We start from the raw sequence: 26,309 nt of genomic DNA, 5'->3' as shown, positions 1-26,309 counted from the left end.
TCTCTTAGGTCATTCAAGTCCATTCCTGGAGCGAGCCTAAGTCCCCTGGGAGAGACTGTGACCACCTCCTTGGCAAATGACCAAGGAAAATGCCGAGGCATGTAGAAATGTGCCCTGCTTTGATTTTTAATTTTTGAAGGTTTCTGAAATAACTCCCTGAGACTGTTCATAAAACAGTTATGCCACTGAATTTAGGTCATTGGTTCTCAAATGGGGTCAATTTTGTCCCCTCCCCACAACCCCCAAACACCCTCCCTGACTGAGAGGGCTCGCTGGCAATATTTGGAGACATTTTTGTTTCAGCACTTGGTGGAGGGGAGGGTGCCACTGGTATCTATTGCATAGATGCTGCCAAACATTCCACATTGCAGGAGACAGGCCCCCACATCCCCAACAAAGAATTCTCCAGCCCCAAATGTCAATAGTGCTGAGACTGAGAAGCCTGGGTTTTGGGCTTCTCCTAAGATTTTTTTTTTTTCCTGCTTTTTAACTATTTCCCCAACTGCACACAAAGCTAATTCCATGGCTCCGAGGAGCACATGTTACTCTGAAATAAACTATCCAGATAAAATTTCTACTAATTTTGGTTCTTGGTCTGAACATAAGCAAGTATTAATAACACAGAGAAACAAGAGTGCCTTTCCATAAATATTTTAACTAATAACATATTTTAAGAGTTAAACTGTGTTAAATTTCATTAGAGAGATCCAGTAAATTATATTTCAGAGACGAAAGGAGAAAGAACCATTGACTGCTAAAGAAAAACAACATCAAACTTGCCTAAAATCATTAGAGCCCTATTATTAATCAAAAGCTTATATTTTATAAGAATTAATTTTTATAGGGACAGTGGAGTTTTTAAATCAAGACCTTATGTGGAAAACTTAAAATAGCAAGCAAATATCTCAAAAGTATCCAATAGATACCTTATCTTCTCACATCCCCCAACTCCACCATTCATTCATTTTTAGGAACTAAATAAAGAAGAGACTATGAGGTAGAATGGAGAAACAGAATAAGGGCAAGGTAAGGAAATGAAAGGAAAGGACAGAGATAAATCCAAGTTGTGTTTCTGCAGGTTGGAGAGGACCTTGGCTCACTTAAGCTTCCTACTTGGCTGTTCAACCCCAACTTTCTGTGGCATTTAGCCCTGGTGTTGGTCTCATCTGTAAGGTAGATTTCAGTGCTACAGAGGTGTGTGTTGGGACCAGGGGGGTTACAAAGAGGAAAAAAATGATAAGACAATTTATTTATGAACTGTTACTGAATTACTAGCATCAGAAAGGTAAGCAGGCCCTAGACAGTGTGGCCCAATTGGTTGAATATCATCTGTGCACTGAAAGGTCTCCGGTTTGATTCCCAGTCAGGACACATGCCCAGGTTGCCAGTTCCATTGCTGATGAGCATGTGTTCGAGAAGCAATGATCACTGTAACTCACTTTCCCTCTCTCTTCCTCTTTCTCTTAAAAAAAAAAATCAATAAAACGTATTTAAAAAAAAAAAAAAGATAAGCAGCCTTAGCTGGTTTGGCTCAGTCGATAGAGCGTCAGCCTGCGAACTGAAGGGTCCCTGGTTTGATTCAGGTCAAGGATGCATACCTAGGTTGCAGGCTCAATCCCTAGCCCAGGTCAGGGCGGGCATAGGAGACAACCAATTGATGTGTCTCTCTCGCATCGATGTTTCTCTCTCTGTCTCTTCTTCTCCCTTCCACTCTATAAAAGCAATGGAACAATATCCTTGTGTCAGGATTAACAAAACAGTTAAAAAATAATAAAATAAAATTAAGTTAGCAGTATTACAAATACATTCAGGCATCAGGTTAAGTTTATCGCATGTCATAATTTTTTGCTTGTTTAGAGATTCCAGTTTGGGGAACCCAATTTGAGTTAATATTTTCAAAGGCTAAAGAGCTGTTCCATATTCCAGGTTAGCTCAGGCGTTTTGAAAATGTGAGGAGCAAGCCAGAACCACTTCAAGTCTTTGTTAAATACATGTGTGTGTTTTTGATACCAGCAGCAGAACAATAATTCTACATTTGAAACATTAAAGACACTTCCTCTTTAGCCTATTAAGGAGTTATCCCTCCCCTAAAATGGTGCTTTGAGTATGACATACTCCCAGCACCCTCACCCCAAGCAGAATCAAGGTTAGAGTTTCTGCACTACTGCGCTAAGGTGAGTTAAAATCTGTCACTTGTGCTCATTTACCAGTCTGTGTGTGACATTTCCTAATGAACTGTGTCTGATCTTCAGATGTTTCCTGGGGTATTTACAAGAATGGTGCAGCTCAGACTCAGTGGTGGCTTCATGGGGATATTTAGTACGTGAAGCTTTCTGCAAAGCATACAATTTAGAATCTTCGTCCTTTATTGTTATTAAAATCAGTGGCCCCATTCCTCCCCTCTGGGTGAGGCTGCCCAGGATAACTCAAACAGGAATTCATCCCAGCGAAGACAATAGCACTGATCATAACAGATCTGAGAATGGATAAACCAGGCCCTGACTTTCTCTATAAGCCGGGGGTACTAATAAACTCTTTTTTTGTTTGTTTTTATTTTACTTAACTTGCACAAATTACGATAGCCATGTAAGTTTATGCTGAATGAAAAAAAAAAAAATGCCAACGGCACAGGATGGAAGTGAAAATTTCCCTCCCAACCTCCAGTCCCATTGCCCAGAAATAAGCACTATTAATAGTAACTCATGTGTTCTCCTAGAAATTTTCAAAGAGCATAGAAAAAAAAATTATTTTTTTCTGTGCCCCAATTTCTTTCTTTCTATTTTTATTTTCTTTTATTTCCAGAGTTCACAGTACTTTGTCACCACTAAATCTTCGCCAGACCAGTCCCATAAATATTTTAAACTCTCTCAAATAAATTAGGTAATTAGTGAAAATAATCTCTTTAGATTAGGGGCAGACATTAAATAACATTTTTTTTTTTTCCAGCCTTCAGTGCTTCTATGTTTGTCTGCTTTTAATCCAAGCTCCCAAGTTCCTTTTGAATGTTGTAGCTCTTTTTTCTGTAAGTACCAAAGGGGCTTCATTTAGTGAAATCAAGTGGAGCCTTAAACTAACATTGATCTTGCAAATCCTTGGAGACCGTGTGGAAGGAACTGGGATATTCATTAGCTCACACACGGACCTGAGTGTTGGGGTCCACTATCCTTGAATATCTTGCTGCTTCCAAATGCTTTAGCCTCGATATTCCCTTGAAGTCCTAAAACAGGAGTGCATCCCTCTCCTAGGTTATCTTACTGTCTGGCTTCCTGTTCTCCCTGCACCTACCTTTAACCTTTAAACACATACCAGAAACGTGCTAGCAAGGTTCCCTGCCCTTCTCCTTCCTTTGCTCTCTGTGGATTCATCTTGGCTGCCTCCAGTCTACTTTGAGGGAAACTCCCCAACTTCACTCAAGCCATGAAGGGCCTCCCAGGTGACAGACCCCTACCTTCCTTCTACTCTCTGGCTCTCCAGTCACTTGGTATCAGAGCTCCTCCTGAGTCATCTCCACAAGCCCGTGGATCCCTCCCTGTGACTTTGTCAGTAACATGCCCCATCTGGCTTAGCCCGAGGCCTTTAGCATATACTGTATATTATCGTGGACAGAAAACATGTGGGAGAAAGTTTCTCTTTTTTTAGATTCAAGTCAGCTCAGGATTTTAAACCCCTGGTATGACCTCATTAAGAGAGATGAAACAGAGTAACTTGCAGAAAGAGAGAGGCACGAATAAAAGCCACAGCATGAGACAGGGCAGACAGGGAGAGCAAATGAACTTTATTATTAGCCTCCATCGCCCCTCCTGACCCCGTTTTGCTCAGGACAGCTCTCAGGTCCTTAGGAGCAGCCAAACCCCAAGGAGACTTGGTTGGTCTGTCCTGAATCCCATGCCAGCTGCCAGCAGCTGATTCAGGGATGGGTGAGCCAGCCCAGGAGAGAGGAGAGGTTTCCTAGGGCATCTGACGAAGTCTCCTCACAAAACAATGTCTACTCCGCAAACAGTATTTTGTCCTCCGGCAAAGAAACTGCATTGGAAAAAAGCACACTATGCTTTTTCAATGCCCTATCGTTTCTTTGAATTTCTATAATATATTTGTTTTGGCTTGTTTTGTTGTTGTTGTTTTTCTTTATGGAATGAAGACTCAAATTGTGTGGTTTCTGCTTTTCTTTCTTTCAGGTTAGAATTTTAGGACACAGCTAAATGTATACTTATAATAGTATAAAAAAGAATAGCAATTGCATTCAAGGCTCTGGGCTAAATAAGAGGTTATGGTAAGAGGTATAATAAAGATAAATAACATGGTGTTAGACTTATGATGCTCTGATTCTGAATCTATCTCCATAGAATTGTAGAAAAAGAGAAATTAATGTAGTTGTAACTGGCAGTATCCTTGAGTAGAGGTGACATTTGACCTGAATCTTGAAGAATTTATTTTTAAGTAAAGGAACTTCAGACAACAGTACAGAAAAATAGATAATAAGCACTCATATACTCACCAAACTATTCTTATAAATACTAACATGTAGTCATTTTCTCTTTAGATCCAGTATTTAAATTAAACTTTTTCTTTTGAGATAATTGAAGATTCACATGTAGATGTCAGACGTAATACAGAGGGATCTTTAGTTTTCCTCTAATAGTAAATCTTGTAGAAGTATAATACAATATCACAAACAGGATATTGACATCGACTTACATAGAACATTTCTATCACCCCAAGGACTCGTCATGGTGCCCTATTCCCAGCACACTTACACCTTTCCCACCGTAACCCTCTCCTTAACACCTGGAAACCATTGACCTGTTCTTTGTTTCTATACTTTTATCATTTCTTGAAGATCGTGTAAATGTAATCATATAGTAGGCAACCATTGGGATTTGCATACTTTTCTGGAGATTCATCCAATCTGTTGTGTTAAGTATTAGTAGATCATCTTTTTATTACTGAGTAATAGTCATGGTACAGATGCACTTCAGTTTGCTTGGCTTGTCATCCATTGAAGCTCATCTGGATCGTTCCCAGTTTGGGGCTATCATTAATAAACATCATTATTATTTCCAAAGTTATTCACGTATAGGTTTTTGTGAGAACATAAGTTATTATGTCCTTGGAATAAATGTCCAGACTTTGATTACTAGGTGATAGGAATTACATTTTTAATTCTTTAAGAAACTGCCAAACATTTTTCCAGAAACTCTGTACCATATTAGATTTCCACCAGTAGTGGATGAGTGATCAAGTTCCCCTGCATTCCTCACTAGCATCTTGGGTCATCACTATTTTTTAGTTCACTCTGATAGATGATTAATGATATCTTGTTGTGTTTTAATTTGCATTCCACTATGATATTGAACATCTTTTTATTACTTATTTATTTTTTTAAAGATATTTTTTTCCATTGATTTTCAGATAGTGGAAGAGAAAGGGAAAGGCAGAGAGAAACATCAACGTGTGAGAAACACATTGATTGGTTGCCTACTGCATAAGTCCCCAACAGGGCCTGGACTGGGGAGGAGCCTGCAATCGAGGTACATGCCCTTGACCCAAATTGAACCTGGGCCTCTTGGGTCCACTGACCAACGCTCTATCCACTGAGCCACACTGGCTAGGGCGAACATCTTTTTATATGCTTACTTCCCATCCTCTTCTGTGAACTGCCTCTTCATGTCTTTTGCCTATTCTCTAGTTGTTTGTTTTCTTGCTGAGTTTTGCCACCTCTTTATATTTTCTATATACTTGTTCTTTGTCAGATGTCTGGTTTGCAAGTATTTTCTCACATTCTGTAGTTGGTCTTTTCATCCTCTTCACAAGATCTTTTGCAGAGAAATGTTTTTTTAATTTCATGAAATCCACTTTAGCATTTATTCCTTTTAGGGATTGTGCTTCTATTGTCAAATTTAAGAATTCTGTCTAGCCTGAGATCCTGAAGATGTCCTCCTATTTTCTTTTTAAAAGTTTCATAGTTCCATGTTTTACATTATTTCCATGACCTAGCTGGAAATAATTTTTCATAAGGCTTGGGGCTTCGATTGGAGTTCATATTTTTGCCTGTGGGTGATTGTCCCTGTGCTCCAATGCCATTTGTTGGAAGGGGTATATTTCCTCCATTGAATTGCTTTCCACTTTTGTTAAAACATTAGTTGGGCATGTTTGGGGGGGTCTATTTCTGGGTTTTTAAAATTCTGTTCCATGTAACTATGCATGCATCCTCCCACCAATACCACACAGTCTTAATGACGGTAGCTATATAATCAGTCTTAAAATTAGTAGACTGCTTCCTTTTCCTACTTTATTTTTCTTGTTCAAAATTGTTTTAGCTATTTTGGTTCCTTTCACTTTTCATATAAATTTTAGAAGAATCTTGCCTATACATACAAAAAAATCTTGCTGGGCTTTTGATGGGAATTATGTTAAAGATTTATAGAAATTTTGGAAGAATTTACATCAGTATTATGTTTAGTATTTCCAATCCATGCACAACGTATGTTTCTCAACAAAATAGAAATTAGATTTTTTTCTTTAGTCAACATTGTATAGTTTTCTTCATACATGTTCTATACATGTTTTCTTAGATTTACACCTAAGTATTTCATTTTTTCAGCTTTTGTGGATGGTGTTATATTTGTAATCTCAGTGTTCACATGTTCATAGCTAGCATATAGAAATACAATTGATTGTTGTATGTTTATCTTGTATCCTAGGACCTTGCTAAATACACTTATTAATTCTATGAGTGTGTCTTTTTATTCCTCTTGGGATTTCCTATGTAGACAATCATATACTCTTCATTGGGTCAAATTTTGAAATGTTGTATTTCCATTTTGAAAATATTAATGCAATTTTAAATTTCCTTTGAGACTTCCTTTTTTGAATTATCTAATAGTGTGTTGTTTAGTTTCCGAGTGTTTAGGGATTTTCATGTTATTTTTTCATTTTTTTTCCCTAGTTTGATTTCATTGTGGTTGGAACACACATTCTTTATGATTTCGATTCTTTTAAAAATTTTGAGGCTAGTTTTGTGGCCCAGGATATAATCTGCCTTGGTATATGTTCCATTGTTTCTTGGAAAGAATGTGTATTATGATATTTTAGGTAGAGTATTCTTTAAATGTCAATGAAATCCGATTGGTTATTGGTGTTGAGTTCTATATTAGGAAGATCTTCTGTTTAGTTGTTTTATCACTCGTTGAGAGAGGAGTGTTGAAATCTCCAACAATAACTATGGATTTGTCTTTTAATTCTAACACTTTTTGCTTCACATGTTTTGCAGTTTTATTGTTTGGTGTGTGCACATTTGGGATTTCTATGTATTCTTGGTGAATTAGCCTTTTTTTAAAAAATATATTTTATTGATTTTTTTTTTCAGAGAGGAAGGGAGAGAGATAGAGAGCCAGAAACATCAATGAGATAGAATCATTGATCAGTTGCCTCTTGCACACCCCGCACTGGGGATGTGCCCATAACCAAGGTACATGCCCTTGCCTGGAATTGAACCTGGAACCCTTCAGTCCACAGGCCGATGCTCTATCCACTGAACCAAACCAATTTTGGTGGTGAATTGGCCTTTTTAAAATCATTATATAATGCCCTTCTTCTCTAGTGACTTCCTTTGTTCTGAAGTCTAATTAATCTGATACTGCTACAGCCACTCCTGCTTTCCTTTGACTACTGTTTGCATGATGTCTTTTTCCATTCTTTTCCTTCCTTTTTAAAAACTTTTCTTTATTGATTTTTAGAGAGAAAGAGAAAGGGAAGGAGGGAGAGAGGGAAATAAGAAAAAAGGGTAGGACTCTAAGTACTACCTATAGTATTTATTTTCAATGCCTATATCATTGTAAAAGCATATATTTGGGTGATGCTAAGGCCTAAGTCTGGTATTTTGTTGTTTTCTGTCATTTTTGTGTGCTTGCTTCCTTTCCCCCCCTCTGTGGGTTGCCTAAACATTTCTTACAATTACTTAGGACAGCTTCATAGTACTTTCTTATAAAGTTAAAACATGTACTAACCATCCAACCCAGCAATCTGTCTTCTACATTTTTACTTCAGTAAAATGAAAATCTATGTTCACATAAAAACTTGTATGGAAATATTTATAGCAGCATTACTTGCAATGTCAAATGCAAAATAATCTAGATGTCTCTCAATTTGGGATTGGATAAACAAACCAAGGTCTAGCCACAAAATGAAATACGACTAACAATGAAAAAGGAACTACTGATACACACAGTAACTGGAACAGATCCCAAGGGCATTATGTTGTAAGAAAAAAAAAGTCTTGAAAGGTACAGCTTATTTCATTTATATGATATTCTGGAGAAGGCAGCTTACAGATCAGTGGCTGCCAGAGAGTGCAGGGTCTGGGGAGCAGGGTGAGGATTGACTCTCAGGAGATTCCATAAGGGAATTTGCATGTGTGTGTGATAAAACTGTTCTGTACCTTGATTGTGGTGGTAGTAACATCCCTATATGCATTGGTCAAGATTCATAGAACTGTACATCAAAAAAGGGTAAATTTTACTGTTTGTTACTAAAAAGCAGAGAACAAAATTTACACGAATGGTGTTATACTATACACATCCTTCTGCAACTTTATTATTCACTTAAAAAAATTTTATTTCTAGATCTACCCATATCTTGAAAACATTTCAGTAGGTAGAAGAGTTCATTTCAAATGGTTGAACTATTAGGAACATTATGTTGAGTGAAGCCAGTCTTGAAAAGAACAAATATTCAGTATTGATATGACCCTAGAGTCATCTATGCACTTGATTCTAAAATGGAAAACATCACTAAGTGGAGCAGGTTCCAGATGATTTCCCTGGAGAACCCTGCTTTGACATGAAGGTCCGCAGAGGTTATCCATCACAAGGCATTGACTCTGAACTTTCAAAAATCAGTGATGTCAACATTAAGAACATGGGGTAAAGTAGTCTCTACATTTCCTCTAATTTGTTTTTATCCAAACATGTAAGTTATGCCGAAACCGGTTTGGCTCAATGGATAGAGCGTCTGCCTGGGGACTGAAAGGTCCCAGGTTCGATTCCGGTCAAGGGCATGTACCTTGGTTGCGGGCATATCCCCAGTAGGGGGTGTGCAAGAGGCAGCTTATCGAAGACTCTCTCTCATCGATGTTTCTAACTCTGTATCTCTCTCCCTTCCTCTCTGTACAAAATCAATAAAATATATTAAAAAACAAACAAACAAACATGTAAGTTATTTACATAAACTGCATTGGAGAAACAACCAGATAACTTCCAGTCCTGTTCTTTCAACTAAATAGATGGCATTTAACTACTCAGTCATGTTCCTCTTCCATAACAAGTTGCCTTGTGCTACATTATTGAAAGTCCTTTCCACTTATAAAATACTATACTATGTTAATTAAACCTCTGAAGCATTCAATTGTCCATTCAACTGCCTAACATGTCTCAAGAACTTACCTAGGTGCTTTACATACAAATAACAATAAGAGAGAGTCCCCAATTTAGTGGGAACATCAGCACAGCCATAGTCCAATGGATTGGTTGCTCAAGGTCTCATGTGTACTGGGGAGGGACAACAGGAGAGCAGCTCCAGCCAATGTGGGAGTCGGGAAGGACATGAAGGATATGAAGGATGACAATGCCAGACACTCCCACCTTCCAATTCATGGTCGCTTCTCTTTTCTTTACCCCTAATTTTGTTTGAGAAAGAAAGAAGGACATCTTTCTTCTGTCCATGGATGTAAATGAACAGAAAGCTACAGACTCAGTCATACTCAATGCTGTATATCCTCTCAAGTTTCCATTTCTCATTTAAGAAAATGTAAACAAGGCATCTGCAACTAGAGGCCCAGTGTTTCAGTAAATGTGAAGCTGTCAAAGCTTCCCTGGTGGCGAGGAAGCATTTAAAAGCTGGTTGCTTTGTTGTTGTGTGTTTTTTTAAGTGGTAACAGTCTAACTTTGAGAAATGCAAGTAGCACATTTTCCCACACTCTTTCTAAAGAAACAACAAAAGAAGTAAATATTCTAGAAGATGATTTGAGAGAATGAACACAATTCCTGCCTATGTATTACCACATGATTTGATGCTGGGAATGTTTATTTAAAAACAGTCAATCCATAAAGGTTAAATGGCAAGGGGAATTATTATGGTAAAAATCTAAAGATCCAGGAATACAATTTCACATGTATGTGGAAAAACATAAAAATATCAAATATGAAGTAAATATTATATTTGTGTTAAGGATATACTTGTCAAAGGTGAAACAGGGTTTCATATCTGCAACTTACTCTTACATGGACAGCAGAGAATCTTTTTCCTGATGAAAATGTCCCATAGCTTGACTGTGGTGATGGTGGTTACAATGATTACATGAACATGTTTATTTGTCAAAGGACATCAAATTTAAATGTATGAATTTTATTGTTTGGAAGCATACCCAAATAAATAAAGTTGATTTTTTAAAAAAAAGTATTTTGATATTGTTTTGCAAAATAGTTACTCAAATAATAAGTCACATAAAAGAATTTCCTGGTGTTTGTGGGTATGGTTTCATATTGATTGATTGATTGATTGCCTAATCTGATGCATGAAATTCAATAGATTGTCACTGAACTATTATTACAAAATCACTCTCTCCATTATGTCATTTTATCTCACCAAGTTTAAGTAGTTTGCAAAGAGGCATGTAAATTCTTATTCAAATCCTGCTTGCTTTTTAAAGAGCTGCAAACATTTTTTATCTATGCCAATAAAAGATATCTCTGACATAAAAAACAATCCCTATGTTTTATATTACATAAAAATGAAGAAAGGAAAAAGAAGAAAGCATGTTGGCTGCTTCAAAGGAAAGGGAAACTAGGGCTAGGGCCATTTCTGATCACTAAATAATAGGATTGCAGTGGTTCTGTGTCCCAAGGGAGCTTGGCTATTAACTCAATTTAGAAAGGGATTGCAAAATAGAGTGTTTCCTGTGGTGAAGCCATTCTGATGCCTTTACATTGCATTACCAAAGGCTTGAAGGGAGGTGAGCAGCTAGGGTCAGCAAATGCCATGGAAATTGGCTCCCAAACCTTAGAAGTGAAAGACTGTTAGTGTGGATTTGGACCTGACCCACATTAGCAAGGCAGAATGAGACTGTAGGCTGCCTCCAGAGGCCAGGACTTAACAAAGAAATGAGCTGGGAATGTGGCAGCTCTCCTTAGGCTTGGCTCTACCAAATTAACCAGGAGTCCTTGTGCAAGCTCTTGCCCTATGGCTCAGTTTCCTCATCTGCAATATGAATGGTCGCACCAAATGATCCTTAGAACTAACACCCTATAATTCTGAATGTCAAGACCTTTGGTATGGAACTCAGGTCTTCTCTCCCCTAATCCCTGCCATTTCTCTTCTCTTTACTTCCCCAAACTGGCAACATGTCATACGCATTGTCTATAGTGCTACTTTTAATAAAAGGAAATGTTCTCATTGTGGTTTTAGCTTACTGGGAGACAGAAACCTCCCCTCCATCCTCAATAATTCCTGGGAGTATGCACAAAACTCTTAACAGGGTACAGATAGAGTTCTAGATAGAAATACTTTGTTTGCTTAACTTACATTTCTAGGAGTTTCTAAGTAATCAAATATTTTTATCTAGAAGACAGTAATCATATCTGTGTGAATGAGCCTGTAGGTTATCTTTCTCAAATTAACAGATTCTGCATTTAAAAATGAGTTGCTTAACATGGGAACATTCTTTATCGTATATTCAAGAAACTCATAAAAGAACCATCCCACACCATGTATGAGACCAGCTCAAGCTCCAGGTAAGACCTCACACAGCTTTCCCTTATGGTGAAATGGCTGGTCAAAAGCCAGCCCAGGTTGTGAAGATGAGAAGTGCTGATGGGCCCCAGAATCCATCCTCCCCGCAAATCTGCCTCTTTGGCATATGGATTATTTTGAGAAACACCAGACACAGGAAACACTTTAAAAACAGGGCACACATTTTCCCTTCACAAAGGAAATTCTCATTTGTATATTTGTCTCCTTCTCCTGTTCCAGGAAGAAGAGGACTGTTGACAATTTTACCAGTGGAGAAGGCGCCATAAGAGGTGTCACTAAACAACCCTTGTTTATCATACCTTTCCTTGTTGCCTTCTCACAGTCTGTTTTCCTACTCAGAAGCCCAAGACCTCTTTCCCTTTTGGTTTAGCCCACAATGATAGATAAGCCTGAGTTCAAACCACCTCTTTGAGTTACTCATCACTGGTGCTCCCACATCTATGCATGATATACAAGTTAATAAACTTCTATTTGTTTTTTCTTGTTAATCTGTTTTTGGAAGGCTAAGGTATAGGGCCTCACCTGGAGAACCTAAGATGAGTAGAGAAAAAGTCCCCCCCCCCCTCCCTTACAGTGTACAGTATTAGACTAAAATATTAGAATAAACATTTTTTACCTTAAGGAAGAGGTACTGGACACTGTTTGTCAAAGTGTCTTCCTGATGACAACAGTCATAAAAGATAGATGTGCACAAAAAAGAGATTCTAAGATTAAGTTGGTAGAGAAATGCTGTGTGCTCTACTGCCTGTGGGGCAGTCACAGTCCACATGACTCTGAGATGTTCTGCATTCATGAAAATTATTTAACATTATCATTAACTTTATTTAACTTGGAGCATTTCAAACCTCAAAACTTTTTTCCACATAAACTCTTCTTTTCCTGCAGAATACCCTTTGGGAAGCACCATAGCTCATTTTACCGATGAATAGTCCAGAATAGGTATGGGTCCCAGTTGAGCCCATTTTCTGAGCTGCTCACACAACTGCCCCCACTCCCCAAGCTTCCTTGTCAGGGCTGGGATCTACTATAGGACACCAAACACAGGGCAGCTATCTCCCTGGGAGCACCATGCAAGGCTGACAAAAGAATAGGTCTAAACTGTTTAGATTCCTATGAGTAGGAAGTAGCTATGGAGCTGAAATGATTTTTAAAAAGAAAGAATGATCCACTCTTATGACCAGCAACCCTTAGATTGTTAAACCTCAAGTTGAAAGTGAGAGGGATGAAAGTTTTACCACCTCAAAATATACCTTTTGGGATATTGATTTTAGGCAGGTTATTAAGAAACAAAAGACACAGAAAGAACCTTTGGCCAAAACCGGTTTGGCTCAGTGGATAGAGTGTCAGCCTGCGGACTGAAAGGTCCCGGGTTTGATTCCGGTCAAGGGCATGTACCTTGGTTGCGGGCAAATCCCCAGTAGGGGGTGTGCAAGAAGCAGCTGATCGATGATTCTCTTTCATTGATGTTTCTAACTCTATCCCTCTCTCTTCCTCTATGTAAAAAAATCAATAAAATATATTTAAAGAAAGAAAGAAAGAAAGAACCTTTGACCCTCCTCTTTGCCTGCCTAAAGGAATTCAGATAGAAAAACCTGCTTAAAGGAAGAGAATATCACCTTAGCATCATAATATAAACTCAATGTGGCAGACAGGGAGAAATCTAGCAAAGCCTGTGTGTGGACTTCCCTCTGTTTCAGAGTGACCCAGAGGGAATTTATTTATCACGTTTGCTCTTTCACATCTACCTGGGAATTACCTGCTTTCCCTTTGAAATCCCAGAATGCTGGCCCCTTCTCCTTAGTGCAGAACGGCATACAAGCCCTCAACTGCTCAATGTTTGTCTGTTTTTTTGTTATTGTTTGTTTGTTTCTCTGTATTTGTTGTTGTTTTTTAGTATATTTTTATTGGTTTCAGAGAGGAAGGGAGAGGGAGAGAGAGATAGAAACAGCAATGATGAGAGAGAATCTTTGATCGGCTGCTTTCTGCACGCCTCACTCTGGGCTATACTCAATTTTCTTTGCAAAACTGTTCCTTCTGTTTTCCTTCACCCCTACTCACCTAAACCAGAATCTGAGCATTGTTGTGCTGATAAATATGTAACAACCAGCTCTCCATAAACCCAAAATGCTCTGTTTGTGCTCATGCATTTATTAAAGTTTTACTGATGGAAAGAATGTTTACTGATAGAAAGAATGTGTGTCATACAATTTACAAATATTATAAAAGATACAACAATCTTTATTGTAAATTCCATAAAGCCTATTGATCCTAAATAATGTTTTAATTGATTTTTACTGACCTGTTGTAACTGTAAACGTCTTCTGATGCAACTGATGAATGACCATAGCTCCACAAATGTTGGTTAATATTTTCATTTAAAATAGTGAATGTAAGGCAAAGGAAGATGTAAATTGTAACTTCACTCATTTATCAGTGATATGAATGACTTTTTAGCTGAATCAGATAATAGGCTTAAGCATTGGAAGAATATTTCCTGTAGTTCTAATGCTATTCACAATGTACTAATGGCTGTAGACATGAAACCCTCTAAAATTTAACACATTATTAACACTTTCTTAAATCTAGAGCATGAGTTAGCAAACTATAGCTGGTATAAAAAAAAAAGAAAGAAAAAAGAACAAAAAAGTCTACACTGCTGCCTGATTCTATCAATCATTTTTATTTACTGATTTGAAAAAGAGAGAGAGAAATATGGATTTGTTGTTTCATTTATTTTATGCACTCACTAATTGATTCTTGTATGTGCCCTGACTGAAGCTCAAACCCTCAACCTTGGTGTATTGGGATGACTCTCTAACTAAATGAGCTACCTAGCCAGGGCCCTATCAGTACAATTTTATTGTAACACAACGGCACTCCCCATCTCTGCATTGTCTATGACTTCTTCCACTCTACAACGACAGAGTTGAATGGTTGTGACAAGGCCTGTACGGCTAAGAAAGGCTAAACTATTTGCTATCTGGCCCTTTTATGTAAAGGTTTGCTGACCCCTGAGCTTAAAAACCAACATAAAAAGTTAAGCCCCGATTTTAGCTTTGGCCCATTGCCATGGTGTATGTATTCTCACGGTGGCAGATGTCAAGCTACTGTTGTGCCATCACTGCTCATGGAGTTAGGAAGAATGGGCAGACACACATAATTAAGTAGCATTTCCATCAAACAGATGCAGTAGGTGCAAATGCCCTCAAGAGCTTGGGTAACAGTAAAATGTACTGAAATGATTAGGAAGTGATGACTTTTTAGAATTTGTTACCTTGGTTTTTTTAATGTAATTTATTTTATGGTAAATGTATATAATGTGATTTTGAGTGATGGCCATGCAGACGTACCATGGGATCTTCTGCCCAAAGATCACGCATGCTCCCCACCTCCCTCCTGCCAGCCACATCCAGTTAGTTTTCATGTCTTATAATGTCATCCCTTAGATCTTGTAACATCTGTCCTACTTCCTCAGGGTTAGTGCTTTCACCCTGGACATCATCTCTTGCCCAAACTACTTCAATTTATTTATTCCTCTCTTGACTTTGGAATCCATCCCTCCAATCCATCTTCTACAATGCTTCTTCAGCTATGACATGCATTTGAATCACCTGGGATTCTTACTAAAATGCAGATTTTGATTCAGTAGGACTGGAAGGAGCCTGAGATTCTGCATTTCTAACCAGGACAAGTGCTGACGCTGCTGGTCCTCGGACCGCCCTTTAAGTAGCGAGCTTTGGACTCTGCTAAATATCCTTGCACAAATGTGTGTCTGACTGGGTTGCTCCCCTAAATAAAGCTACTTGTGGTTCCCTAAGCTGCCATGCTGTTATACTTAGGAAACGCCTCAGTGCTGGGATAATGTTGCTCCCACTGCCTGAAACCTATCTGTTCCCTTCTGCTGGGAAACGCCTTCTTCTCTCCCAAAGCACAGCTGTGTGGCAGCCTCCTCTATGACTGACAGCCCTCCTGACATTCCCCTCTGGAAAGGATCACCCTCCGCTATTCCCGCCATCCCTGTTGCTCCCTGTCAGCACATCCATCTCAGGACACTGCTGCACTTGTGTGTTTGCATGACGTTCTCCCTCATTAAATTCTGTCAACCAGATTCCTTCAGCCACATTCTGACCTCAGCTCAAATGTCATTTCCTCAGTTCCCTGAGGACCCCAGGCAGCCCTGCCACCTTGTCACTCTCTGTTACCCCTACTGTTTTGTTTTAGGTTTTAGTAGAAGCAGCCTTACTTAATGCAATGGAGATCAGTAGTGGGTAAGTTAATAAAAAATCAGGCACGCCAAAACTGGTTTGGCTCAGTAGATAGAGCGTTGGCCTGCAGACTAAGAGGTCCCAGGTTCAATTCCAGCCAAGGGCATGTACCTTGGTTGTGGGGACATCCCCAGTAGGGGGTGTGTATAAGGCAGCTGATCGATGTTTCTAATTCTCTATCCCTCTCTCTTTCTCTCTGTAAAAAATCAATAAAATATATGAAAAAAAATCAGGCACTAAAATTGGGGAACCATAAAAAGTGATATAAGGGTATGTTAAATATTGTTGTGAAAATACAAATAAGTGCACATGCATTTGCTTTGATTTTAACCTAGAGGTAAGACCATCTCTTTCTGCATATTGGTCTGTTGATTCAGGTTCAGCCATATCTTTCTTGCAGAAACCATCATCTACAATTTCTGGTTTCAGTTCCTTTAACATGAAGCATGAACATAAGGAAACTTGCAAAGCAAGATTAAAAAAATATTTCTTTATCTTTTACAATTAAGTCTTGCCCATGCCTAATTTAACAGCATTGCTTAAAAGCGACCTACCATCATCAAATCTTCTAAAGCATGTAATTTTGTGTGTTTTTTTAAACAAACATTTTATTTTAGAGTAATTTTAGATTTATAGATAAGTTGCAAAGATGGTACAGAAAAGTCCTGAATAACCCTCATCCAGTTCTCCCAGATGTTAATATCCGCATCTGTCAAAACTAACATCAGTACATAATTATTAAGTAAACTCCGGGCTTCATTTGAATGTACTCCTTTTTCTATTGTCTTTCTGCTCGAGGATCCAATCCCTGGTGCCACATTGTATGTCTCCCCAATCTCTTCAGTTCAATGACGATTTCTCATCCTTCCTTCCTTCCTTCCCTTCTCCCTCCCTCCCTTCCTTCCTTCCTTCCTTCCTTCCTTCCTTCCTTCCTTCCTTCCTTCCTCCTTTCTTTTTGTTATGACCTTGACAGTCTTGAGAAGTATTGGCCAGATATTTGTAGAGTGCCTCTAAATAGCTGCTGTTTTTCTCCTGATTTGACTGGAGGTATGGACTTTTGGAAAGAACACAGAGATGAAATGCCCTGTTCAGACACATAATATCTGTTTGCATCACTGTTGATAGTAACCTTCATGTAATGTAGTTTTTATAAAAATAATGCTCATCCTTTCTGCACTTACGCCTTAATGGTTGACATGCTATTTCATTGGATAATGTTATTGGAAATATAAATACAAATAGCAGGCACAAGATTGGGAGTGGACACAGCTGACTCATAAACAGTGTGTGTCTTGGCTGCTGGGATCAGAGCCTTTGGGAGCATGGCCATCAGCCTGACGAGGGCATTGGTTAAGGGGAAGCATTGGCTACTTCATGGTACAAGTCATCAAGAAACTAAATTAACTGTTTGCGTTAGAGAATGAGAGCTTACATCTCTCTTTCCAGTAAATGGGGGTGGGCTAAAAGATTCCAAGTGCTTGTCTGTTTCCCTCTTCCCTAGGAAAGCAAGGAGCTTGTCTGACTTACCCATCATTGCATCCCCAGCACTTAGTGCAGTGGGAACCCATGACAAGCTTGTTGAATGAATACACCAACAGAGCCAACGTTAGGTGCATGCCAGTCAGGAAAAATTTTAACAGAGAGGACTCATGAACTAAATAAAATTTGTTGACTAGGTAACAGAAATGGCAAAGAGAGAGAGAGAGAGAGAGAGAGAGAGAGAGAGAGAGAGAGAGAGAGAGAGAGAGAGACTAAATGACCATGGAAGTATCAATTGTAGGAAGTAGCTATCATCACCCCTAGGGCTTGGGGAACCAAGAGAAAGTTGAAATGATGAAAACTGAGATGCTTGGAGAAAGAGCTTCACAGAGCTGAATGCAACCCTTGAGTAGGGTGTCAGCTGGTTGGTGCTGTTGTCTCTCAGGGTGTGTGAAGGGATCAGCTCCGTAAACATGGAGCTGCTGCTGCCAGGGTGGAGAAGCCTTGCCCGGTGCCACTCCCAGAAACAGGAGGGGTTCAGGGAGGACCAAGTCCTCTCCCTCTCCGCCTTGCAGTCTCAGTCTGGTTTCCTCCAGCAGGCAGGGCCTCACAGGGAGCCAGCTACAAAGCAAATGTGTACTTTGCAGAGCCCCAACCTTACTCAGAATCACAAAGCAGAGTGCCTTAGGGAGGTGGTCGGCAAAGTCATTAGTCAACAGAGCCAAATATCAACAGTACAACCACTGAAATTTCTTTTGAGACCCACATTTTTTAAACTTAAACTTCTTCTAAGCCACTTCTTCAAAATAGACCCGCCCAGGCCGTGGTGTTTTGTGGAAGAGCCACACTCAAGAGGCCAAAGAGCTGCATGTGGCTCGAGAGAAGATAGCTTCAGGAGTCCCTAGGTACAAATTTGGTCATAGTAATTGTTAATTCAGCATTTCAATATCTCAGTTTCCCTTCCCCACCTATACCACTGCAGGGCCTCAGGGGCTATCTCCTGGCTCCTTTTTCCTCTGGTGTCCTGAGGACCATAGATGTGTCTCAGTATGGTCTTTGGTGTGCAGATTCCAGCACTGCCCTGGTGTCCAGGCCAGTGACTGGGGTTGTGATGATCCTGGTCAGTGGTCCCATCTTGTTCCTCTCACAGGGAGCAAGTTCTCCCCTTTGGGCTCTGCTGTGTAAGCCATGCCCAAACCTGGAGATACTTGAACTCAACATGCAACATAGTTAGACTCTTCTTTAATCTTACACAAGGCCCTTTCCTCCCCAGCTCATTGACACATCTCCATTTTTCTGGTTGGGTCAGGTGCTAGAAGACAAGTGAGTCCTGATTCCAGACCTACTTGGTTTCTGAATCATAGTCACCAGTGGAGCAGGCGGAAGACAAACCTTTATCCATCCTAATCCTGAAGCCCACTCAAACAGTGAATTTGTAGACATTTATTTGGCTAACAAAATAAAATACTGGTTGATGCATTTATAAACAATGAAGTTAAATGTGAAACCAAACATTTCATATACTGGTAAAAGCTGTTTTCCAAATGTTGCCGAATGAGGACACTTTTCTTCATTGGGGTGTCCTAAAAATAAATCCAGTAGAGTTTGGATTGAAGATGCCTTCTTTTGCTGGTAATTCTGATTGGCAAATATAGTTATTCTTGAGAGATCAACCAAAGGACTTGTACACATGCATATAAGCCTAACCAATGGACACAGACAACAGGGTGTGAGGGTATGAGTTGGGAGGGGGGGATCGTAGGGGGATAATAGGACAATAAGGACACATATGTAATACCTGAATCAATTAAAAAAATATATATATATACCCTGTTTCCCCAAAAATAAGACAGTGTCTTATATTAAATTTTTCTCCCAAAGTTGCGCTAGGTCTTATTTTCAGGGGATGTCTTATCTTTCCATGTGCTAGGTCTTATTTTCGGAGGATGTCTTATTTTTGGGGAAACACGGGTAGTTGTTTTTCATTGGAAAAAAAAAAAAAGACTTCGAAATTGAATTAAAAACTAGAATAATCTCGCCGAAACTGGTTTGGCTCAATGGATAGAGCGTCGGCCTGCGGACTGAAAGGTCCCGGGTTCGATTCTGATCAAGGGCATGTACCTTGGCTGAGGGCAGATCCCCGGTAGGGAGTGTGCAAGAGGCAGCTGGTTGATGTTTCTTTCTCATCGACGTTGCTAGCTCTCTATCCCTCTTCCTTCCTCTTTGTAAAAAATCAATAAAATATATATATATATTTTAAAAAACTAGAATAATCTCTTGAAAAAAATAATGGTAGTGTCAATATGTTGAATACTAAGGCTTTCATTTGCTTAATAAATGTTCATCAAGGGAATGAATAAATGAGTACATGAGAAAAACAAATGGAGATTTAGGAGTTCTGTAGAGACATTTAGTAGATGAAAGATTTGAAGAAAAAAGAACAGAGAGATGGCAAAGCTTCTAGTATCCTTTGGTTCCTTGGCAACTCCTAAGTGAAGAGGGACAGAGGTGGGAAGCCTCACTCCAAGGTTAGAAAACAATGTCAGAAAAATCTAGTGCCATCCCTCCTGTAGGCCTAACCCAGCCTGACTCCTTCCTTGGGAACATGTGGTTCAGCGGTTGACATTTCCAACAGCCGTGGTTCAGAGAACCCCAAGAATTTCAGTATCCAGAAATAAAAGGAAGGGAGAAATTGAGCATGAGACTGGGTGGGTCAGATATAGCCACAAAAATGCACATGTGCAGACCACACACGTTCCCTCGAGTGTTTGAAACGTGCAATGATGAGCACAAATAAAATCAGACCCGCTTTGACCTTTAACTTGGCAATGTAGTCTGCCCAGGGCAAGGAGTCATACACTGGGAGCCCGTGGCTGCTCCTAGCCCATAGACAAAGAAGAAAGAAAAGCTTGGCATAGGTTTTTAAATTATCATTATTATTCATTGCCAAGAATTAGAAATCAGGAAATTTTAGATCGAATCTGGATTTCCTGCTTCTCATGAAAAAGCAGATCTGGGAACAGCTGGCCTGCTTCCTCATGGCCGCACTGTGCTGGTGGGGAGGGGCAGCTGTCTCCACCTGACCTGCTTCGCTTTTAAGCCACCAGCCTGGGCCTGTGGCACCAGCATTTGCACCCTCAGATTCTCAGGGCGCTGCCCGGAAGAGGGGGTTCACAGCAGTGAAGCTGACAGCGAGGGAGGGCAGGCTTGTGTGACACATTTTTGAAAGGATAACATCACACGAGTGAACCATTCTGTTTGGTGGGAATGGAAGCTCCTTGGAGCCTCTCAATTATGAGCGTGAACAGAGACTGTTGCAGTACTGTAATTAGATCGGGTGATTTAACGATACAGGGGTCATTTTTGGTAAATAGGACCGATTGTTCCTCTCTTTGCTCTGGTCCATTTAGCCCATTCCAAAGGGCGGGAGAATGCCTTCATCTTTACATCATGTGCATATCTGAGCCAAATGTCCACATGAAGATAAGCTTCTCCCCATTTAACATTCCACCGTAACTCGAAGGGAAGATTACTGTAGGAAATAGTCTAAAATTTGGCTGAATTACGAAGTGTGTACTCATTTGAAATACCATTTCCTCCTGACATTTCCCTTCCGGCTGCCTTGGCATTAATGTAAGAATTATTTATGACTCGGCATTTCCCCACGACAGCTGCCCACAGCACAGAGCATGAACTGAGCAAAAGAAAAGAGCCACGCCCACTTCACCCTCTCCGCTGCTGCGCAGGAGGCAGGGCGCGGGCTTCCAGGGGCCAGCGTGGCTTCAAATCCTGGCTCTGGATTCTACCAGCCAGGTGAGCTTGAAACTATTGTCCACAACAGAGGTCTGCAAACATTTTCTGTAAAGGACCAGGTCAATCCTGTACTTGGGGGCTGATGTTCTGGGTGGGAGCGGGTGGGTTGGGGAGGGGGCAGGGGAGGGAAGACAGTAAAGACAAAGCCAGATGAGGGCATTGAGATGGAGAATGAGCCGAAGCCGGTTTGGCTCAGTGGATAGAGCGTCGGCCTGCGGACTGAAGGGTCCCAGGTTCGATTCCGGTCAAGGGAATGTACCTTGGTTGTGGGCACATCCCCAGTGGGGGGTGGGCAGGAGGCAGCTGATCGATGTCTCTCCTCGATGTTTCCAGCTCTCTATTCCTCTCCTTTCTTCTCTGTAAAAAAATCAATAAAATATATTAAAAAAAAAAAAAAAAAAAAGAGAGAGAGAGTGAGAGATGGAGAGTGAAGGGCAGGCATAGGGGTAGGGGTATGTAGGTGCGGGGCTCAGTAAGGTGAATAGGACTGGACACCTGAAGTAAGGATCCACAAGTGTTCTCTCATTCTGTTCCCTTGAAGAGAGAATTCCCTCTCTACCTGGTTACCAGGCAGAATGCCTCACTCACTGCAACTCCTCTGTCTGGGTGGGAATGGTGTTCACAGAAATGAGAGGTGGGATTTGAGGGCTCAGGATGATATGGGCACAGCTCTTTTCACCCAGCTAAGGGTTCCACGTCAGGTCCTGGGCTTGGTTTCCGTATTCCATAATGACTGACATGCAAACTAGATTAGGCACAAAGAAGTGCATCTGCATAAAGGATATTCTGCCAAGAGCACAATAGGCAAAAATAAAGCTCCCGAGAACGCCTGCGCCTCTCTCAGTGGGCTGGCGGTAGGAGTCGGCAGATTTGTTTGCCTTTGCTTGCCTGTGAACGGAAAATCAGATGAGTCAAAAATGCAGTCCGAATGGAACCTCAAGGATTACTCGGGCCCTAGGGGTCTCAGGAGCAGTCTTTCTACCTTGTGTCTCTTCTCCTTCATGAGTGGGATGGCTTAGCTGAGTCACTGCCCTGGAATGTTGGACTTGAATGAAATTTGAAAGACATCTTTGTGTTCAGTAATTTCTCCCCAGTATGCCCAGTACACCTCTTCCTGTGTGGCCAGTGGGGCTGATGAGGAGGAAGGAAACCTGTCTCCCATGAAGAATCCAGACACAATATGTAGCGTTGAATAACCAAAACAAAAGGATCCCCTCCTATCTTCAGAATCCTTCTCCAGCCACACAGCCTGCAGCAAAGAGGAAGTGTATTCCTGTTATATGGGAGATATATTTGGTTGCCCCGAGGGCACCAAGAATTGTCAACCTATAAGTAAAGAATTTCAGCCAGATAAAAGGCTGAACTACAGAGCAGCTGGGAAATTAGTGAGGGGAAGACAGACAGTAAAGCCAGATGAGGAAGCTGAGATTAAGATTTAGGAAGCTGGGATTTTTTTTTTTTTTTTTTAAGAAACATTTGATTGATCACCAACTCACAGTTCTTACAGTTTTGAAGCTTCAACACAACAGCAGACACACACAAACATCACTCCATTCAGTGTGCTGACAAGGGGAATTTGAAAGTTGATATGGATATTCCTGATTATCCCTTAGCAAGGAAATCTATTTCTGATAGTTCCTTACTTAGCACAGGAGTCAGACATCTAAACGATACCAAACAAAAACAAGGTGAAGTGTCCAGGTATCTTTGAGCCTAGATCAAAGTGAAGAATTTTAATTCAGAAGTGAAACTTCAATAAACTATTAGGTCTAGTAATAATTAATGTCGTTTTCTAATACCTTTTTTAAATCGAATTTATTTAAACAATACAACAAAATTTAATCAACAAGAGCTTTGACCTCCGCGCCGCCATCGCCGTTATGCTGGGCACCGCTTTCCGCCGCTGCGCTGTAGCAGCGGCCGCAGCCTCCCGAGCCAGCTCTCGAGGCCTCCTGCACCCCGCACCGGTCCCCGGCCCCGCCGCGGGTATCCAGTCAATTCGCTGCTACTCCCATGGGTCACATGAGACAGATGAGGAATTTGATGCTCGCTGGGTGACATACTTCAACAAGCCAGATATTGATGCCTGGGAATTGCGTAAAGGGATGAACACGCTTGTTGGCTATGATCTGGTTCCAGAACCCAAAATCATTGATGCTGCTTTGCGGGCATGCAGACGGTTAAATGATTTTGCTAGTGCTGTTCGCATCCTAGAGGTTGTTAAGGACAAAGCAGGACCGCATAAGGAAATCTACCCTTATGTCATCCAGGAACTTAGACCAACTTTAAATGAACTGGGAATCTCCACTCCAGAGGAACTGGGCCTTGACAAAGTATAAACCCCATTGAGAGGCTTCATATAGTTGCCGTTGTTTTCTACTACTTGTGCCCAACACTCAGGAAGCATTTTAATCCCTCTGTTGTAAAATTCTTGTGATTTTGATGCAAAAAATTCGGTCAATGCATTTTTGAGGCATTCTTCATTATTAAATTTTTTTCCAAGAAGAAAGTTTTGCAAAGAACGAAACAAATGGTAATCGGAAGGGGCAATATCAGGAGAATATGCAGGTTGAGGGAGAACTTCCCATTCCAACTGGCGCAGTTTTTCAGCAGTGATTCTTGCAGTATGCAGTCGTGCGTTATCGTGGTGAAGAATTACGCCCTTCCGATTAATCAGCACGGGTTCTTTTTCTCTTAAAGCTTGGGCTAACCTTTCCAATTGGGCACTCTACACTGCACTTGTAATGGTTTGGTTAGATGGTAAAAGTTCATAATAAAGAATTCCTTTAAAATTCCACCAAACACACAACATCACTTTTTTCGCATGCAAGTCAGGTTTTGGCGTGGGCTGCGGAGCCTCATTTTTGTTCAACCATTGAGCCGCCTTTTCAAATTAACATACAGCACCCATTTTTCATCTCCGGTAACAATTTCTCTAAAAACGGCAAACGGTTTTGACGAGAGAGGAGCGAACTGCAAATTGTGACTCTTTGATTACGGTTGTTGTCGGTCAACTCATGAGGAACCCATTTTCCAAATTTTTGGACTTTGCCAAGTGCACACAATTGATTGGAAATTGTTTTTTGTGAACAATTTAAAGTTGTCGCAAGCTCTTGTTGGGTAATTTGAGGATTTTGCACCAAAAGAGCTTGAAGAGCTTCTTGATCAAAATTGGACACACAGCCTCGACCACTCTTGTCATCTAACAAAAAATTTCCCTCGCGAAATTTCTCAAACCAACGCTGGCATTTTCTGGCGCTAACTGCATCTTGACCAAGAGCACTACAGATGTTTTTTGCAGCCTCACTTGCTTTTCTTCCTAATTGGAACTCGTAAAGCATGCAGTGCCGAATATGCTCTTCATCCGCCATCTTCTTAGCCCTAGTTTTGGAACAAAAACCAAACTTTTTCAAGCAAAACTTGTTAATTGCACTTCACACGTTCTGTAGATACCACATGTTTGAAGGTTATGTCAATACAAGTCAATGCCAAGCAAGATTTTAAATGAATGTTTAAAAACGACATTAATTATTACTAGACCCGATAAGTGAAGAAATAAGAGAAGAAAATTGGTTTTTCTTGTTTCCTCTTTTCAGTCAATACTTAAGGGGGCCTCCTTTGTACAGGGCACTCTCCTGGAGCATCTAGAAAAGTATCACGATGACTTTGACGAACTCTTGGGCCTGGAGAGCTTTTCCTCAGTGGTGGTATGAGGTGGAGCAGGGCAAAGAGAACAAGAAAAGCTTGTCAGACCCACTGCGCTTGCACTGGCCGGGCTAAGCCTATTCATTTGAGATCTGGCCACTTGACTAGCAGCAGTGGTTCCATTCACCTCTAAGCCTTGGGAGCATAGCAGACCCAGCATTCCCTGGACAGTCCAATGTGTCCCAAAATGACCACGTGTCACCTTTGGGACTGTGGCCGTTTGAATCCCCAGTTAGCTTTCCTCTGACGACGCTTCAATAGCCAAAGGCCTCATGTTAAAAAATCTCTGTTTCCTCATTTTCAAAGTTTATTGCCTTCCTCTCCATTGCAAAGGGAAATGACTAATCACCATAACCAAGAAACGATGAGCTGGATATTAAGGGACAAGCAACATGCTGTATCAGATTCCAGGACACCCAACGTGTTTCCAGACTGATTACAAGCTCAGTCACATTTCTGTCAGAGCCATTTCAGAAAAACCCATCAAGTTATGTTAGTCGACTCTAGGGCAAACCATTTTAGTATATCATGTATATTTAATATATTGCTTTGAAAATTCATCTGAACAACAACAACAAAAAATTCATCTGAACATATATGCATATATGCATGGCCCATGGACACAGACAATAATGTTGTGAAGGCCTGGGGTGGGGCGTGGCCTGGGTGGAGGGGGCAAAGGAGAGGGAAATGAGGGACATCTGTAATACTGTCAACAATAAAAAATAATATTTTTTTGAAAAACAAAATTCATCTGAATTTAGAAATAGAAAAAGATACTCTCAAAGGACATATGGTGTTTACTAGAGGGAGGAGGTGGGGGTGGGGTGGGGAATAAAATGGGACAAATATTTGGTGATGGAAGACGATTTGACCTTGGGTGGTAAAAACAATGCAATACACAGATCATGTATTGTAGAAATGTACACTTGAAACCTCTATGGTCCTATTTGCCAGTATCACCCTAATAAATATAATAAATGAAGAGCTATATTCGCACACAAGAAAGAGCAGATGAAGAATACCCTGCTGATCTATGCAGAGACTGTCTCTCGGAAGATGTGAGACCCTGGCACCTGCGGCTGCCCCTGTTCAGAGGAACCAGGGGCCTGGGAAACAGAGTGTGGGCACCTGGAGGTTTTCCTACTGAACCCACGTTTGAACTTTGGGGATTTTGTACCATGTGTATGTATCACTTACTCTAAAATAAGCAATTTAAATATTATTATTAATAATATAATA

The 26,309-nt window shown here is 40.4% G+C and overlaps 1 protein-coding gene across 1 annotated transcript; it reads left to right on the top strand.

The window, feature by feature from the left end:
- The first annotated feature begins 23,212 nt into the window (after nt 1–23,212).
- Nucleotides 23,213–23,720, top strand: LOC118710005 (cytochrome c oxidase subunit 5A, mitochondrial). Its single transcript, XM_036422474.2, has one exon. It carries the CDS (start codon nt 23,243–23,245, stop codon nt 23,699–23,701), a length of 459 nt encoding a protein of 152 aa, XP_036278367.1. The 5' UTR covers nt 23,213–23,242; the 3' UTR covers nt 23,702–23,720.
- The last annotated feature ends 2,589 nt before the right edge of the window (nt 23,721–26,309 follow it).

This window comes from Pipistrellus kuhlii, unplaced genomic scaffold, assembly GCF_014108245.1.
Source record: "Pipistrellus kuhlii isolate mPipKuh1 unplaced genomic scaffold, mPipKuh1.p scaffold_m20_p_7, whole genome shotgun sequence".
Taxonomy (NCBI): Eukaryota; Metazoa; Chordata; class Mammalia; order Chiroptera; family Vespertilionidae; genus Pipistrellus; species Pipistrellus kuhlii.
Note: the sequence above shows the minus strand (reverse complement) of the source record. Positions and strands in the feature narration are given on the sequence as shown.